Source organism: Rosa rugosa, chromosome 1, assembly GCF_958449725.1.
Source record: "Rosa rugosa chromosome 1, drRosRugo1.1, whole genome shotgun sequence".
In the NCBI taxonomy this organism is placed as follows: domain Eukaryota; kingdom Viridiplantae; phylum Streptophyta; class Magnoliopsida; order Rosales; family Rosaceae; genus Rosa; species Rosa rugosa.
The window spans coordinates 37,524,539-37,543,640 of record NC_084820.1 but is presented as its reverse complement, the minus strand read 5'-3'; the positions used below and the strand labels follow the sequence as shown (position 1 = coordinate 37,543,640).

At 38.7% G+C, this 19,102-nt stretch overlaps 2 protein-coding genes across 2 annotated transcripts; both read left to right on the top strand.

Annotated features, from left to right (window-relative positions):
- Nucleotides 1-260: 260 nt before the first annotated feature.
- On the top strand, nt 261-2,345 carry LOC133736519 (trafficking protein particle complex II-specific subunit 130 homolog). The gene is made up of 3 exons (XM_062164040.1): nt 261-722; nt 1,600-1,781; nt 1,929-2,345. Exons 1-3 carry the CDS (start codon nt 630-632, stop codon nt 2,041-2,043), a joined length of 390 nt encoding a protein of 129 aa, XP_062020024.1. The 5' UTR covers nt 261-629; the 3' UTR covers nt 2,044-2,345.
- Nucleotides 2,346-5,646: 3,301 nt separating this feature from the next.
- On the top strand, nt 5,647-8,273 carry LOC133736511 (G-type lectin S-receptor-like serine/threonine-protein kinase At2g19130). Its single transcript, XM_062164027.1, has one exon. It carries the CDS (start codon nt 5,667-5,669, stop codon nt 8,082-8,084), a length of 2,418 nt encoding a protein of 805 aa, XP_062020011.1. The 5' UTR covers nt 5,647-5,666; the 3' UTR covers nt 8,085-8,273.
- Nucleotides 8,274-19,102: the final 10,829 nt, after the last annotated feature.

Genomic DNA, 19,102 nt, shown 5'->3' with positions numbered 1-19,102 from the left:
TTGCTTCCCAGGGTGCTTTTGGGGCTGCTTCTGCTTTTGGGCCAAGAGCATGGTGTTTGGTAAAATCTTTGAAAGCTGCTTTTGGTTGAAATGGCTTCTCTGTAAAGCCAAAATTGGGAAGCCACAATTTGTAGCTTTTAAGAATTGCTTTGGGAAAACACGGAGCTCCAACAGTAAACAGTTTAATGAAATCATTCTAACTGCCAATTCTGTCCTCCTCCTTTTCTGAAAATTACATCGAACCCGGTAAAACCTATCTTTTCTCCATCGCAAGGCAGACATCTCTCTTTGCCGTCTGATAATTTCCACATCTCCTCCTTCCTCTTCTTTCAATTCGTGGATTTTCGCCGGCCTCGCCTCCATCCTCTGCGCAGACTTTGAGTCTTCTGGGTCATGCTTCTTCTCTGCAGATAGAATCAAACGGAACCCAATTTCTCTTATTCCTCCATAACTGCACAAAAAGGAGTAAGGTATCTGAGCTTGACAATACATTACTGGATCGCGTAAGCAGAGTGAGAGCAACCAACCACTCTCACACTCAAGCTCTCTCTTCTCTCTCTAAACCCTAATACATACATAGATATAGATCTCCATCTCATTCTCTGTATGGTGATCATGAAAATTTGCACATGGTTGTTGGTATAGATCGAGCTCCAACATGGCCAACTATCTCGCTCAGTTCCAGACCATCAAGAATTCACTCGATCATCTCGATATTTCTGGTAAATCTCACCATTTCATATTCCTATTTGAGCTTCATTTGAATTTTCGCGAACCATGGAGCTTCTGATCTTCGTGATTGTTAGTAACCTCTCTCACTTTTAGGTTCGAAATTGAGATTTGAGTAATTATGAGCCCTCATTTCGGGCAATTTGATTGTAGAAGCAAAACTGTAGATTCTCTGAGCATGATTAAAGTTTGCTTTATTGTATTTCGAAAAGAATTGGTAGTTCTACTGCAAGTATGCACAATTTTTGTGCTTGGAGTTTCGGAACATATAAAAATGTTTAGAGTGTACTATCATGCATGTGATGCTTAATTTAGCTGAAGAACAAATGCGGTGATCGTTCTTTGTTTAGTGACAAGCTAGATCAAGTTATTTCTGGTCATACATTGTCAACAATGCTTGTAATGTTACATATGCATGAAACAAATAGCTGCTAATAATGTAGCCGTGCTGTTAGTGTGGTGTTGAATTCAACTAACAGAAACGAATAGCTAAGTGTGTTTGTGCTAATCTTATGTCCTTGAAGCTAAGGAATTGCCTTGTGTGCGTATTATCTGTGTGTGATTGGATGATGTTCATGTTCCTATCTGGACCAGATGGAAAAGGACTTGTCCCATGTTTGAATTTGCTAGTTAGTGCATATGAGAAACAATTGATCTCTGTTATATCTATTTAACTGAGTATTTTTGCTCAAAATGTACTGCAGTCAGCTTGAGCTAGAACTAATGCTCTGTTTTATGGCTATTATCTCCTGTAGATCTGATATACTTGTATTTCATTTGTGGCTGGAAATTGTCTCCGTTTTTTCTGTTTAAATGTGTTGTTGCTAGTCTACTAGTTCAATAACTTTTGTTTCTTTTTTAATTTTGTAGGATCTTGATGAGTTCAAGACCATTCTCAAACCACGGCTAAAACTAATTGTCCAAAATGATGAACGGGAATGGTTTATTGTTTTTGTATCCAAGGCACATCCAAACAATGATCAAGCCACCAAATTGTCAAATAAAGTTTATGCCAAACTTGAAGTTGATTTTAGCTCCAAGAAGAGAGAGAGGTGAGCTAACTGTTTGTATAATTAGTGGATTTAGTAATATTGAGAAATTTGCACATATGAATGATCACTGTGTATGATAGCTTGCTAAAATTTAATTGCACCTTATATATAAGTATCTTATAAGAAAAAAACATGTGGCTTCCTCAGGTGCTGCAAATTCGACCTATATAGTGCTGAAGAAACCTTTTGGGAAGACTTGGAATCCAAGATAATGGAGTGCATCAGAAATACATTGGATAAACCACATGAGTTTTCTATCTAAAATCTAAATCAATTGTACCAAAAAGCTACCCAAAGAACTTGATATGTTCAACGAGATATTGATTTTGATGAAAGTGGAAATTACTCAAGTGAAGAGACTAGTGAAGAAATGGAGGATAATGAACATGATGGAGATGGTCCGGGAAGACAAGAAATGGAGGTGTTAAGAAATGCAATTGCACAAAGTCTAATGAATGCATCTACTTAGCATTTAGTTGCAAATTTCAAGTGACTTTAATATATTTTGTGTAATGGTTCCCGTTGAACTATGGTCGGGAAATTAATCCAAATATTCTAGACTTATTTTTGTGTAATAGTAAAACATAATATGCATATTGAAGGGTTTAAAGTAAATCTTTTATTCGGTCCAAGCAAGGGTACAAGAATAATACATGAGAAATTTTTTTAATTGGTATGGTTAAATAATCAAAAAAAATAAAATTATGTATTTTAGTAGCATATCTTAGCATGTATGACCATTTTGGTAATTATATTCAGCCAAAGCACTTTTGTCTTGCAACTTACCAAACACCTAGAAATTGCTTTTCGTTCTCACAGCACTTTTAAAAACAGTTTACCAAACACCTCAGCTGCTTCCTCTCACAGCAAGTTCGGAAGTGCTTCCTCTCACAGCAAGTTCGGAAGTGCTTCCTCTCACAGCAAGTTCGGAAGTGCTTCCCCTCACAGCACAGCAATCCCAAACTAAGCCTCAAACTGGCTTGTACTTTTTGTTTGTGGAATGACCAAATTGAACATGAGAGATTATTTTGCCTTGATTGTTTGGTAATACAATGTTGTTCAAATGCTCTTGTTATTATTTTTAATCTTTATTATGTCCTTATTAATTTTTGTTAACTTTTAATTTTTATAAATCATGGTGACCATATGATTAATATTGGACAATTTTAAAAATAACTTATACAAATGTATTAGTAACATTAATAACAATTGGTTTCTAGTTCGCATCAAGTAATCACAAAAAATATCATAACATATTCAATGTCCACGTTATTACGCGCACTCATCAAACTTTGAGTAATGCTATTTCTTATTGTTTCCATTTCTTGTGCACCATGACCATGATATTCTTCTTCTACATCATCATCCATCTCTATCCCACCACTTAACCCATCATCTTCTCTTTCTCCAGATGATGCACAGGTTCGATGCTCTATTAGTACCTGGCCGGATTGAGCTCCTGAAATAATTAATCAATAATCCATTATTCTTTTAGAAAGGCTTATAGAAGCCATGTAACAAACCCACCAAACTCAACTATGGAAACTAGTTTCAGCATCCAACAAATATTGACAAGATGACCAACTCCAAGTATAATCAACAAAGACAGCACCCACTGGACACAAAGGGCTTGCTAATTCACAATGCATTCCAATGTCAAACTGGCGACAATTGTTAACGTGACAAAGGCATTTGCATAAAGTCGTACCAAGATCACAATCTTGTTGGGGCTAAGAGAATATTAAATCTGTTCATTATTCAACCTAATGAAATGCCAAAAATAGTGGATTATAGATAAGAGACCTCCTGTGACAAGTATCTAACTTTGAAAATACCCTGTGATAATAAGTACTTATTGTGTCAATTCTTCAAAGTCTTCCATTCAGCACCGACCTCATCTAACGTACATCAGCTGTACTCCCAACTAATAATACAGTATAGCTTTTATATAGGGCATGATGGTATTCAACTATTTCTCTTGTGATTAATCTGATTTTTCTTGCTGAACATCTCACATATTTGTATGCACTGTGATAATTTGGAAAATGAAAATGAAAACTTAATTATTGCATTACTGTGAAACAAAGTGGTACATATAAGGCAGAGAAGCTCAAGAAAGTTTGTTGATTCAGTTTCTGCGAGGTCGAAAAAATGCTTACCTTGATACACAATTCTTTCTTCTAATTTGGAGTCTTGGACTTTCACAAGTGATATCTTGTCATGTTTCTAGCTCTGTATTTGGTCCATACTTTCCTCAAAGCTCAGTTATTTTTTCATTTTCTGTGCATGGCCTCAATGTAGTTTCCTGATTTCTAACTTTTTGTGCTTTGGGACAGATTTCACCCCTCTATGCATACCATATTTTCCCTTCTCATTCGAAAGAATGAAAATCTTCTAAATGAATGTGAAGGACTCCATAATTTATGTTCCTTGATCTATGGCTGTTGCCTTGTCTCTGGGAATAAATTCCAAACTGGGCATTTCTTCCACAAGTTGACTATTAAAAGTTGATCAATTCGGGGCTTGCTTTCATTTTATTCCTCAGATCGTTGTTAAATAAGTTAATTAAATGTTTTGTATAATCATAAACTTATGATCAGTACTGCAAGGAGAAGATGATGGTTAAAGTTAAATGCATCCCCATTCTTCATCTGCCCTGTGCAGTTATTGATGCTTGAGTTGGATATTCAGGTCTTGTATTTACTTTTAGGCTTCTTTTTCTTAGTTTTATTTTGCTAACAAATTTCCAATACTTTTGCAATGCTTACAAGCCAAATTCTTTAGATTTCTTCTACATATGTATATATAAATTTATGCACAGTAGTGACAGTACTAGAGGCAGAGGCTTGCATGTTTTTTGACTAGATTATGATGATTCTTTTTCTCTTCTAGTTTCTGGTTGTTAAATGATGTAGTCAACACATTATTAGAATAAATGTTTTAGAGAATAAAGAAACAAGACATAGGGGAAGCAACTTGGCATACTCTGACGAGTAACAAGACATATATTGGAATATATAACACTAATTAATAATCCTTACAGTTTGGTAACTTGAAGAGCACGGCAGAAGTAGTTCTCCGACAATAAGGAGGAACATACTAAGTTACCTTGCACGGTTACGCACCAGAGTGGTTTAACTTTCAGGTGAAGCTAGTAATCACACCAAAATCTGATGTCTTATGCTATGGCTGCGGCTGGCTAGAGGTTATATCTGGAAGGAAGGGGAAACACATACAGAAGGCTTAGACAATGGCATTTCAAAGTTGCACCCCTCATCTGTATTGATACTTTCTATTCTTGGTTGATTTTCCTCTCAGGAAACTAATTTGTACATTTAGGATTAAATATTTTTGTGTTGTATATATTTTTCTGTATGCCCATCGCCAGGTTCTCTAGCCAGTGTCAATCGAGGTCTCCATCACGCATTTCACTTCCAGCCGTTAGGTAGTGTTGTTGGTTCTGGTGGGTAGATTCATGCTCTTACATCAGTCCCTTCAACTGATATGGCGATATCATGAGAACATGCTGACCATTTGGTTTTCTAGAATGAAGTGGATATCGTTGGTCTCCTAGAAAATAAGGATGATTATCTTTTTCAATCCTCACACCATTTGCTTTCCATTAAAAATCAAACATAAATAAACTAACAGGACCTGGCAAGCTAGTGATGACTTTCAAGTTCTGAGAAATTTTGACTTGGCCTGTTGTTATATTTTATTCTATAAATGGGAAAAATAGATACACACAGCAAGCACATGGAAGTTTCCCATACTAATTAAACAATTAGATACATACTTATATAGTAATGACATATATTTGGATCCATAACACAACAAGTTACACTCTTGATAAACACATCAAAGTCCTTGCAATTACATGAACACATGAAAACTAGTATCAGAAACCACTTGATTTCCCAGTCTCTGCTACTCTTGTTTTCTTACACTACTTGTACTCTCAAAGCTATTGAGATTCTGTTACCAGGCCAATCTCTCAATGGGGACCAGAGGATCACCTCTCCTGGTGGCATTTTTGAACTTGGTTTTTTCACACCAGTTAACTCTCAAAACCATTACATAGGCATCTGGTACAAAAATCTACCCAATCAAACAGTTGTTTGGGTGGCAAACAGAAACCAACCTGTTTCTGATCCTATTTCTTCAACATTTCTACTCCTTGAAAATGGAAACTTGACCTTAAACAGCCCCTCAACAGTGGCGATATGGTCAACAAATTCAACGTCACAGGTTAGAAATTCTACTATAGCCATGCTTCTTGATGATGGCAACTTTGTCATAAGAGATGCATCTGCAGTACTATGGCAGAGTTTCAATCATCCAACCAATACTTGGCTGCCAGGTGCAAGGCTTGGATATAACAAGCTTACCAAGCAAATCCTAAGTATTACCCCCTGGAGAAATCCACAATATCCAGCACCTGGTCCCTTTTCTTTTGAGCTAGAACAAACAAGTCTTCGGTTATTATGGAATAGTTCTGAAACTTACTGGACCAGCGGTAATTGGACAGGGAAAACTTTCAGCCATCTTCAAGACATAGAAGAGAAGCATGTTCCCTCAATTTTCTCATTTGTTTTAAATGAGACTGGAAGCTACCTTAGTTATGCAGTTCGTGCTTCTGCCTATCCTGATCCCTTCATTAGGAATCATACCTTTATTAGGTACATGATAGAAACCACTGGTCAAATGAAGTTCTTTGTCATGGAGAACGGCTCCCTGCAATGGAATTTGCTATGGATGGATCCAATCGAGCGATGTGATGTTTATGCTTCCTGTGGTGCTTTTAGTATATGCAACCCACGTAATCTTCCTCGGTGTGGCTGTCTAAAAGGATTCGAACCCAAATTCCATAAAGACTGGGAATTAGAAGATCACTCAAATGGCTGTGGGAGGAAAACTTCTTTTCATTGCAGTGGTGAGGGGAATTCTGCATTCCTGGTGATGGAGAATGTTACTTACCCGAAGAGTCCTGACTCCTTGGTAGTTGATAACATTGACAAATGTAGATTAGCTTGCTTGAGAAATTGCTCATGCACTGCTTTTGCTTATGATAATCAGTGTCTGATTTGGGGGGGTGATCTGTTTAATGTTAAGCAACTATCATCTGATGGAATGATAGGAAAAGTTTGGTATCTACGAGTAGCAGCATCTGAGAAGGAAATAATAGATTCTACAGCTGGGAATACAAAGAGAAAGACTACTTGGATTGTGATTGGAGTACTTGCAGGAATCTTTACTCTCTTTAGCATTGTGTTGGTAGTTGTCAGACGGAGACAGTCTATTCGAGCATTGAAGTCTTTTGAACATTCTCTAGTGCTGTTCAACTACAGAGATTTAAGAAAAGCAACAGAAAACTTCTCAGAGAAACTTGGAGAAGGAGCTTTCGGTTCAGTTTTCAAGGGGATATTGCCTAATTCAACTCCCATAGCAGTGAAACAACTAAAGAGTCTGTTGCAGGGTGAAAAGCAATTCCAGGCTGAAGTGAGAACTCTTGGGGCGATCCAACACATTAATCTTCTTCGCCTCCGTGGGTTTTGTGCAGATTCTACAAGAAGACTCTTAGTTTATGACTACATGCCAAATGGCTCTCTACAATCTGTTCTATTTCAAAACCATCCACTAATCTTAGATTGGAAAGCAAGATATCATATTGCCATAGGCATTGCAAGAGGATTGGCTTACCTCCATGAGGACTGTAGAGATTGTATAATACACTGTGACATTAAGCCAGAGAACATTTTGTTGGATGAAGAATATAATCCAAAAGTTGGAGACTTTGGTCTTGCAAAGCTCATTGGCAGACACCATAGTCGAGTTCTGACAAGTGTGAGAGGAACTGTTGGATATCTAGCACCAGAATGGTTTACAGGTGAAGCCATCACACCAAAAGCTGATGCCTTCAGCTATGGAAAGTTGCTGTTTGAGGTTATATCTGGAAGGAGAAACAGTGACGGGTTAGATGATGGATTAGAAAACTACACTCCTAACCAGGTTGCAAATGCAGTAACTAATGGACAAGATGTTCTTACCTTGGTTGATTACAGGTTGGGAGGTAATGCTGACAAGGATGAGCTCATTAGAGCATGCAAAGTTGCGTGTTGGTGTATTCAAGATGAGGAGAAGGATAGGCCAACAATGAGGCAGGTTGTTCAAATTCTCGAAGGAGCTTTAGATGTTGGTATTCCCCCGATCCCACAGTTTCTCCAGCACCTTTCCGGAAGTTTAATGGAAGCAATCAATTACCGAGAACCTACTTCAAGTTCAGAAATCATATTCCTTAGCTGATGAGTGGCTTTGAAGCTTAGCAACTGGTCAATGGAAAACTAAAAAGGATACACAATTCCTGAACAAAATCAGTAACCTCTTCTTGTTGTTTGCATTAGGAGTGCATTCCCTTTGCATTGTCAGTAGTTGGACAAGATTTGTATTCAGTTACAAATTTTCATACCCTGCATTTTGTGAAATTCTTGAACCATATTACATTATTTATTTTTATTTTTTATTTTTTTGAAGAATAGATGATTTTATTACTTATCCATGACCAAAATGTACGTTCATCAGATGCTGTCTTATACCAAAATCATAAATGGCACAAGCTGCCAAGCAAAAGACAGGTGACCCTCATTGTTAATACATACGCTCCATTATTGAGCCTAAAACAAATAAAATAAATCCTCACTACTAATCTCTCTTTGAACAGTAACCTAGCGCCTAGAGACCTTAATTGGTGTACAACTAGAGGAACTAAGATGAAAGTAGTGAAAGACCATACTTCTAGTATTAAGCAAGAAGAATTCTTGTTCTTAAACTCACGTACTTTACATTATCTTATTGCATTTTGTTTCTATTTCACCATAGCATCAGAGCTTGATTCCATTCAGTCATTAATTGAGTGGGAAGGAAGTTTGCTGATTCAGTTTCTGCGAAGTTGAAAAAAAATGCTTACCTTTTGTACACAATTATTCTTCTAATTTGGAAGTCTTGGACTTGCAAGTGATATCTTGTCATGTTTCTACCTCTGTGTTTGGTCCATACTTTCCTCAAAGCTCATTATCTGTGCATGGCCGAAATCTAGTTTCCTGATTTCTAATTTTTGTGGTTTGGGTTAGATTATCAACCCTCTATGAAATTCTTACCATTATAGATGAATGTGAAGGACTCAGTAATAGCCTATGTTCCTTGGTCTATGGCTGTTGCTTTGTCTTTGGCAGAGGAGGGAAATTGACTATTAAAAGTTGATCAATTGGGCGCTTGCGTATAATTTTTTTTTTTTTTTCAGATCAGTGTTAAAGTTAATTAAATGTATTGTATAATCATAAACTTACGGTCAGTTCTGCAAGGAGAAGATGATGATTGAAGTTAAATGCATCCCCATTCTTCCTCTGCCCTGTGAACTTATTGATGCTTGATTCAGGTCTTATAAGCCAATCTCCGTAGATTTTTTCTACATATGTATATATAGATTTATGCACGTACAGACGGTACAGTACTAACGGCAGAGGCTTGCATGTTTTTTGTCTAGATTATGATGATTTTTTTTTTCTCTCCTAGTTTCTGGTTGTTAAATGTTATAGTCGACACATTATTAGAATAATGTTGTAGTATACATGAATCATATTGTAGTATATATGAGTCATAGTATAAATGTCTATATCATGTATAAATAGGAACTTGAGTGTATAGATAAGGTACTTGAGTGTATAATATAGGTATAGAGACTTGTGTGACAAGCTTTATGCCAAAGGGCAACAAGCATGGCAATTATCATCATCACAGCTACCATGATTGAGCTGCAGCTGTAAATCAAGTTGATACCAAGCTTGAGATTATCTTTGAGCTTTAACACTTGTAATGTATTCCTATAAATACCCTCTTGTATGAGATGAATAAACACACATGAATCTCCATTCTCTCTGCAATATTACTCTCTCTACATTCCTGTTAATTTACGTTTTTCCTCAAACACGTTATCAGCACGAAATTGCTCTAGAATTAGAATCGAAATTGACAAGAGTAGAGGAAGTTCATAATCCAATCAAAGTCATTTTTCCAAACCTACAAAAAACCTCCAAACCCTAGCAAATATCAAAGCCCCTGATTCAAGAAGCTCAGAACCGGCCTCAGAATCTCAAGAACCGGCCGGAAACTACCTGAACCGGCCACCGGAAAATTTGGAGTGCTGCCGGACCGCTGCCGAGTCCTGCCGAGACCTGCCGAGCAGCTGCGCAGAAGCTGCCGAGAAGCCCTGTCGAGTCCTGCCGAGATCTGCCGAGAAGCTGCCGAGCGCATCTGCCGAGACCTGCCGAGCAGCTGCGCAGAAGCTGTCGACAGCACCTGCCGAGAGCTGCCGAAAGAATCTGCCGAGCTGCTGCCGAAGACCTGCCGAGCCCCTGCCTAGCATCTGCGCAGCAGCTGCCGAGACACCTGCCGAGCAGCTGCCGAGCAGCTGTCGACACATCTGTCGGGCACTTTTCCGGCGACTTTCGAGACACTTTTCCGGCGACTTTCCGGACACTTTTCCGGCGACTTTCAGGACACTTTTCCGGCGACTTTTCGGACAATTTTCTCGATTTTTTCCAGCGACTTTTAAGTCACCTCCGACAACCTTTTCCGGACAAATTTTTCGGCGACACTATTTCAAGGTATTTCTTATTAAAAGTTCCTGTTTTTTGAGTTTGTATTACTTTTCTCTTCTTTTCAGGGACTTGTAATCAAAAAGGCGGAATTATAGAAATTCACGCTAAACGAACTAAGAGCGTTCGTAATCTATGAACTAAGAGTGTTCATAATATTCGGACTAAGAGCGTCCGCAAGCATCGATTTTTGAACTAAATGCGGAATCGTGGGGATTCACGCTAAACGAACTAAGAGCGTTCGTAATCAATGAACTAAGAGTGTTCATAATATTCGGACTAAGAGCGTCCGCAAACATCATTGTTTTGGTCTAATCCAAATATTCTTGGAAATTGATTTGTTGGTAGCATAGCTCGGAAATCTTATTATTTTAGTTTTCGTGGAAGTTTAAACTCCGAAACTAATATATCTTCTCTTCTTATTTTTCAGAATGTCGAATGAACCTAGACTCGACTTTTCAATACTTGACTCAACAAGCTCGGAATACCATGGCTGGGTAACCGACGTTGAGAACCATCTCACTGCGAGAGGGATATTACCCATAATCCAGGCACCTAACCAGGGTCTTGTGTTCCAACGAACACCCACAAAGCACGCACAAGCTATTATCTTGATGCGACGCCATATGGATAAAGCACTCAGATTGGAATACATGTCAATCAAAGATGCAAGAGACCTATGGGCAGCGCTAGAAGAGCGCTTTGGTAATATCCAAGATTCCCTCCTCCCTGACTTGAAGGTTCAGTGGAACAATATACGATTCTCAGACTTCAAGTCTGTTGCTGAATACAATTCAGAAGCTCTTCGCCTAAAGGCCATGCTGAAGTTCTGTGAAAAACCTCTCACAGAAGAAGAGCTAATTGAGAAAACTCTCTCCACCTTCCCCGTCCAAGCAATTATACTATCAAAGCAGCATCGCACTGAATTTAATGCTGGACGACTTACAAGGTTCAATGAGCTCATCAATATTTTGTCAGTAGCTGAGAAGCACGACAACATCCTTGTAAAGAATTATAATTCAAGGCCCGTTGGAACCAAAAGCGTTCGTGAGGCGAATTATAATGCACCCAAGAGAGGGCGCAAGGAGCGGTACCCTACTAATAGGGGACATGTGTACCCTAATAACAGGGGACATGAAGGACGAACGAGTTCATATAACCGCCCCAACAAAGAAGGCAGCCGCAACTATAGTGCGGGCACACGTGGTGGTAACTACACACGTGGGAGAGGTGGATATAACAACACCATGGGCCGTAACACTGTGGGCCGTGGAGGTCGCACCATACGCCGTGGTAGTAGCAGTAACAACCCGCCTAGGGAATATCCACAACGTGCACCACCTGCACCTCAAATCAAGGGAGGCAACCACAATGACATGTGTCATCGGTGTGGTTCAATCGAGTATTGGTTCAAGCAATGCCATGCAAGTACCCAACTAGCTGCAAGCTACAAGGAGTATAGGCAATTGAGAGAGCAAGAAACCAATCTTGCTGAAGATGAAGATATGAATCTTGATGAAGATGAAGATGGTGAAGATATCACTCTCACCACTGAGGACTTCAAAGCTGCAGATAAAGAGCACGAGGATGCCGCAGACTTTGATTAGAATAGTCCTTTCTATTTTCCAAGAATGGAAAATGTGCCTTAGTCAAATGACAATTGTATTAAAACTCTTTCTCATGTGGCGCATCCAATGTAGTATGATGTCTAGGAAAGTAATTGAGATCGGGGTACTTAAGCGAGCCTCGCTCCACCAACATCTCTCTACTTTCCTGGTCATATTTCATTGGAGTTACCAAACGGATTGAGTAACTACAATTTGTCTAAAGTTTGATTTTATTATGGAATAGACTTTGGAAAACTTTGATGTAATCATTGTCTATTTTCCTTATTAATAAAGTGTCGCATTATTATTCAATGTCATGGACATGTGTTAAATTCCGAACTTTATATAAAGAGCCAATAGTTTTCATGTGGAAACACATTGTGAGAATGGACAAGAATTCCTTTGCATTACCTCTAATAACTACGGACATAAACGAGTATTAGAGAAACTTATGTGTCACTCTAGTGGGTTGTATGCAACCACTATTCGAGCCATTGAATCAAACCATGTCATAAGAGATGACTTATGGGATTCTGACACATATAGGCTTTGGCAAGAACGTTTGAGATATCCAGGTTGTGATATGATGCTCCGTATATTAAAGACTTCACACGGACATCCATTCTTCACAACGAAAAGAAGTACGAACCAAAGATTGGTCCAAAGAGTTACTTCTAAAAGATATCATTCGTTTTGCAAAGCTTGCTATTTTAGCAAAAATAGGATTGAGACCATCCTATGCAAAGGACACTAAAGAAAATATGCCATTCTTGCAAAGAATTCAAGGTGATATTTGTGGACCTATTCAACCAACTTGCGGACGTTTAAATATCTCATGATGTTGGTTGACACGCAAACACACTAATCACGTGTTGTGCCATTGTCCATCTATAAAAGCTGCTTATGCTATACTCATAGCACATATAATATGACAACGGGCTCACTCCCCGGATCATCCTATTTAGTCATTTGGATTTTGACTATGCTAGTGAGTATACATCGAAGATTTTCGATGGTTATTGCAAAGGGAGTGATGTTGGACATCACATTCCCATATACACACCTAAATGGTCTCGTGGAAATAACTACGATGGTAGTTCAGACATTGGCGATGCGCACCAATCTCTTTATATCTGCTTAGGGTGATGCAATATCGCATATAACTATGCTAATTCCTCTATGACCTACCGCCACTCAATGTATCCCTGCGTTACAGCTAGTGACTAGGTACAAATATTTTGTACTTACGCACATTCGAGTGAGTCATTTATGTGCCAATGTGAGCCATTTATGTGCCAATTGCGCCGCCACAGCGCCTATGGTAGGTCCTTAAAAACAAGTGAGCAACTTAGTTGGAATTGAGACTCCAACAATCGTCCGCCACTTAATGCCCTTGAAAGGCGATCTCTTTCCCGTTTGATTTACGGATGTCACTTTGATGAGACAGTCTTCCCGTCGTTAGGGGGAGATAAGAACACGAATGTTCAGCAGGAACGACAGGAATTGTCGTGGTCTGTCCCCACTATGTCTCATCTTGATCCCTATTAAAGTGACGAGATCAAACACATTTGCTGCAAAAATGCCTGCAAGGAAGGACGTCCCTACAAAAGGACGTAGCGCCACCCTACACAGAGGTAGGCAAGGCGCCAACGCCATAGAAAGTGGCACTCTGGCGTTACAGGCCATGGCCCCAGCTAGGATGCGTGGGAAGCCCGTGGATTCGAAGGATATTTTGGCATCCTTAGATCATCGACACTCAACATCCGTCTCATGAGTATCTTCTGGATTATGGTTATCGTTGGGGGACGCCTCAACGTCAGAACCTATTCCTGAGAATATAGAGCTTTATGAAAATTACACTAGTGTACATGAGACGTGGAATAGAAACTCCATCATAATTGATGATGTAGATGCGCATTTTGATGCGCATGAGTTTGTTGAGATTGATGATATCGAACCACGCTCCGTTGAAGCATGAATACCAACGTAGAGAAATTTAACCTAAATGGAAAGATGCGATCCAGATTAAACGAAGAGGAAGGTCTTTGAGCCAGTGATGCCAACACCTCCTTACATAAAAACATATTGATTAATGGGTCTTCGTTAGAAAGCGTGTTGAGAAAACGAGATGGCAATCTCGCCTTGTGGCGCAAGGCTTCTCACAAAACGCCCTGGAATTGACTACGATGAGACATATTCTCACGTAATGGATGACATTACATCCACTACCCTGTCAGTTTGGTAGTTTCCAAATAACTGAACATGTAGCTTATAAATATGGTCACTACGTATCTCTATGGGGATCTAGATACGGAATATACATGAAAGTTCATAGTGAAACTTTATTTACCAAAATCAAGTGGCTCTAGACCACGGAGCGCGTTTGCAATAGAATTGAAACGCTCACTAAAGTGACTACTTGATTGGGAAGGGATATGCCCGTGCGTTTCCATAACAAGTTTCGGATTCTATCACGGTTTTCATGTTAGACATGATCTTCATTAGAAGCCCTTAAAGAGTTAAGGGAAACCGTTGAACACTTGAAATCCGAGTTTGAGATGAAGGATTTTTGGGGAAACACGATTAAGCCTCGGTTTTTGAACTTGAGCACCGTGTTGATAGATGCTTAGGCATTTTGACAAGGTCAAGCCTTCAAGCACCCCATGATCATTCGTAGTCTTGATCCTGAAAAGGATCCTCTTCGTCTGAATGGATGATCGGACGAAGATGTGCTAGAGAGGCTGAAGTGCCTTACTCAAGTACAATAAAGCGCATTATTGTACTTAGCTCAATGCACAAGACTGGACATCTCACTTTGCCATAAACTTGTTAGCTAAAGGTATAGCTCTGCGCCAACGCAATGCCATTAGATTGGTATAAAAAGATATCTTTCGATAACTTGAGATGTACGATCGATATGGGCTTATTCTATCCCTACAAAGAGATGATGAAATCAAACCCATCACACACCAAAAACGCCGCCAAACGCTGGCCTGCGTTTTCTATTCCTACCCCAAAACGACAGAAGTGTTTTGGAAGGTTTTGCTGATATTTGGTATCTGTTGACCCATACAAAAGCCTTCCCAGACTGGTAAAGTGTTCACCATGGGTAAGACCGCGATACCTTGAAGGTCTACAGAATAGACCTTAGTCGCTATATCTTCGAACAATGCAGAGATTATTGCTCTTCACGAAGTAATTCTTGAATGTATATGGACTGGATCCATAGTTACGCATGTTCGAACAGTTGTGGTTTGAAGTCTACCACAGATGAGCCTACAAGCATTTAAGATAATGCTGCTTGTTTTGAAACAAATGAAGCAAGGCTGCATCAAAAGTGACAACATCAAGCATAAAATCAGCAACAACAGACTCTCCTAAAAAATCAAACAGAGGGGGAGATGTCTACATATATGGTCTCGAAACGTGAAGAGTGTGTTGTGCTCTTTTTTCCCTTTCGACCGAGGTTATTTTTGTCCCATAGGGTTTTTATTACTCGGCAAGGTTTTTAATGAGGCAACGAGAGAAGCACCACGTTTGGGAGACACAAGGAGGAGTATCTAAATCAGGGGGAGTATCCAGAAACATACTCCACACTCAACGCGCGTTGTGCTCTTTTTCTCCTTCGACCAAGGTTGTTTTTTCCCACAGGGTTTTATTACTTCGCAAGGTTTTTAACGAGGCAATTTCGAAGCGCACGGCCTAGACAATGCTATTAAACATGAAATATCCAAGGGGGAGTGTTGTAGTATACATGAATCATATTGTAGTATATATGAGTCATAGTATAAATGTCTATATCATGTATAAATAGGCACTTGAGTGTATAGATAAGGTACTTGAGTGTATAATATAGGTATAGAGACTTGTGTGACAAGCTTTATGCCAAAGGGCAACAAGCATGGCAATTATCATCATCACAGCTACCATGATTGAGCTGCAGCTGTAAATCAAGTTGATACCAAGCTTGAGATTATCTTTGAGCTTTCACACTTGTAATGTATTCCTATAAATACCCTCTTGTATGAGATGAATAAACACACATGAATCTCCATTCTCTCTGCAATATTACTCTCTCTACATTCCTGTTAATTTACGTTTTTCCTCAAACAAATAAATGTTTTAGAGAATAAAGAAACAGGACATAGGGGAAGCAACTTGGCATGCTCTGACATGAATATATAACACTAATTAATAATCCTCACAGTTGGTAACTTGAAGAGCACGGCAGAAGTAGTTCTCCGACAATAAGGAGGAACATACTAAGTTACCTTGCACGGTTACGCACCAGAGTGGTTTAACTTTCAGGTGAAGCTAGCAATCACACCAAAATCTGATGTCTTATGCTATGGCTGCGGCTGGCTAGAGGTTATATCTGGAAGGAAGGGGAAACACATACAGAAGGCTTAGACAATGGCATTTCAAAGTTGCACCCCTCATCTGTATTGATCCTCTCTATTCTTGGTTGATTTTCCTCTCAGGAAACTAATTGGACAAAATACTGTTTACTCCCTATACTTATAGGGTCTCAACGTTTCAATTCCTGACGTTTTAATTTCACCTACAAACTCCTTGAACTCTCCAATTTCACCCAATTGGTCATTGCCGTCAACTTTCAGTCAAAACTTCCCTCATCTTGCTGAAAATTTCACAGTAAAATGACTATTTTACCCTCAATGACCAAAAAAAAAAATTCTCTATTTTTTTTTACTCTCTTTCTCTTTTTTTTATTATTTGTTCTCTCTTTTTTTTTTTTTTTTTAATTTGTTCTGTTTTTTTTTCCTACTCTTTTTTTTTTTAAACTCTTTTTTCTCTTTTTTTTTATATTTGTTCTCTCTCTCTCTCTCTTTATATTTCTTTCTCTTTTCTTTTTATTACCTCTTCTTCCTCTTCCTCCTCTCTGCTTTTCGGCCTTCTCTTCCCCCTCTCTGATCGCAACTCCAGTTTCCTGCCACGCTTGGAAGCCGGAATGGTCGGGTTCTCTTCCCTTCAGATTCCGGCCGCTTCGTGGTGTTGGAGCTATATCAGAAGCTTTCTCTCGACATCAATAACATTTCTATGGTGTTGGTTTGCTGAGATGATGAGCTAAGAGAGAATCGAAGACGGGGATGATGGATGGATGGTGGAATGGCCAGCACTTGCTCGGAGCGGCGGGCACGCCAACGGTGGTGGGCAGGCAAGGTTTTGGCTTGCGAGATGGTGGCGCGAAGATCACAATAGTCTGCACTCTTGGCTTGGGTTTGCAGTGAAGATGAGGGCGGAGACGAGAGAGGGGAAGAAGAAGAGGTTAAAAGAAAAGAGAGTAGGGGAAAAAAAAAAAAAAGAGAAAAAAGAGTTAAAAAAAAAACAAAAAAAATAGTAAAGTAAAAAAAAAAGAGTTAAAATAAATAAATAAATAAAAAATAGAGAAATTTTTTTTGGTCGGTGAGGGTAAAATTGTCATTTTACTGTGAAAAACTGTCACATCAGCAAGATAACGGAAAGTTGACGGCAATGTCCAATTTGGTGAAATTGGAGAGTTTAAGAAGTTTTTAGGTGAAATTGAAACGTCAAGACACTATAAGTATAGAAAGTAAACAGTATTTTGTCCAAACTAATTTGTACATTTAGGATTAAATATTCTTGGGGATGCTTGAGTTAAATGCATCCCCATTCTTCCTTGCACAGTTGCACCAGAGTGGTTAACATTCAGGCAAAGCTAGCAATCACACCAAAATCTGGTGTCTTGTCCTACGGGCTGCTGCTGATTAGAGGTTGTATCTGGAAGGATGGAGAAACACGTACTAAGACTTAGACAATGGCATTTCAAGCTAGCAAACCTCATCTGCATTGATACTATATACTTGGTTAATTTTGTTCTCAAGAAACTAATTTTGTACATTTAATTTTCTGTTGTTTATATATTCAAGCGGCCTGTATCTACATCACCAGGTTCTCTATAGCCAGTGTCGATCGAGCTCTCCATCGCGCATCTTACTTTCCAGCCATTAGATAGTGTTGTTGGTTCTGGAGATTCTGACAGTTCTGGTAATAATAGTCGCTTCATGCTAGCTCTTATATCAGTCCCTTCAACTGATATGGCAATATGATGAGAACATACTGACCATTTGGTTTTCTAGAATGAAGTTGATATCTTTTGGTTTTCTAGAATAAGGATGATTATCTTATTCAGTGCTCACAGGCCATTTGCTTTCCATGAAAAATCAAACACAAATAAACTAGTAGAACCTGGCAAGCTAGTGATGGCTGTCAAGTTCAGAGAAAATTTGACTTGACCTGTTGATATATTTTATCGTACAAATGGGGAAAATAAAACTTACAGCAAGCTGATACGCTCTGAGCAAGCGCATAATTTAACCCTGAAAATATCGTTAGTAGTATAAGCAAATAGGGATCGTTCTATTCCGGGGATTGAGGGTACACCTGTCATTGTCAAACAATTAAAACAATTAAAATTAAAACAAAGTATAATATTCACAAAGATATTCACAAGTATAAACATTATTTACGAAAAGGGGGGATTTTGTTTTTGGTTTTTTCGAAAATAAAACTAAATTAACAAAACAATTAAAATGCAAAAACATAAAAATACAAATGGAATGAGAGAACAAAGATCAAAACCGAAATTATGATTAAAATTGATTCAAACCCTAACATTGTTCATCTAAGTCATGAGAAAGGAGTTGATCATGTGAAACGTTAAAAGCAAACAATTTCCCATATTTTACTTTTCAATGCTAATTAATCTAAGTGAAAGCACAAAGACTAATCCTATCAAACATGCATTCAAGCCCTAGAAAGCTAGTCAATCATGACATGTTCAACGCAATAAGCACCTAGAAAGGCTATCAACTCAAGTGTGCAACTTAGTATGGAAAAGTCCACCTAATTGCAATTCTCTTTAATTAAATTCGGTTTTTGTACAAAACCTTTACTACTTTTCGATTCAAGAACACAAAACCAAAAAGTTGATTCATGTTCTTAAATTGTAGCACCATTCATATCAAAACCCTAAGTGTTTGCAACCACATAAGATTAAAACACAAAAGTTATCTATAATGCA

Excerpts from the sequence above, each read along its gene's own strand:
- LOC133736519 (XM_062164040.1), top strand. The coding sequence starts at position 630 with ATGGTTGTTGGTATAGATCGAGCTCCAACATGGCCAACTATCTCGCTC. Across the intron at positions 723-1,599 it reads CGATCATCTCGATATTTCTG|GATCTTGATGAGTTCAAGAC; the intron begins GTAAATCTCACC and ends TTAATTTTGTAG. Across the intron at positions 1,782-1,928 it reads AGCTCCAAGAAGAGAGAGAG|GTGCTGCAAATTCGACCTAT; the intron begins GTGAGCTAACTG and ends TGGCTTCCTCAG.
- LOC133736511 (XM_062164027.1), top strand. The coding sequence starts at position 5,667 with ATGAAAACTAGTATCAGAAACCACTTGATTTCCCAGTCTCTGCTACTC.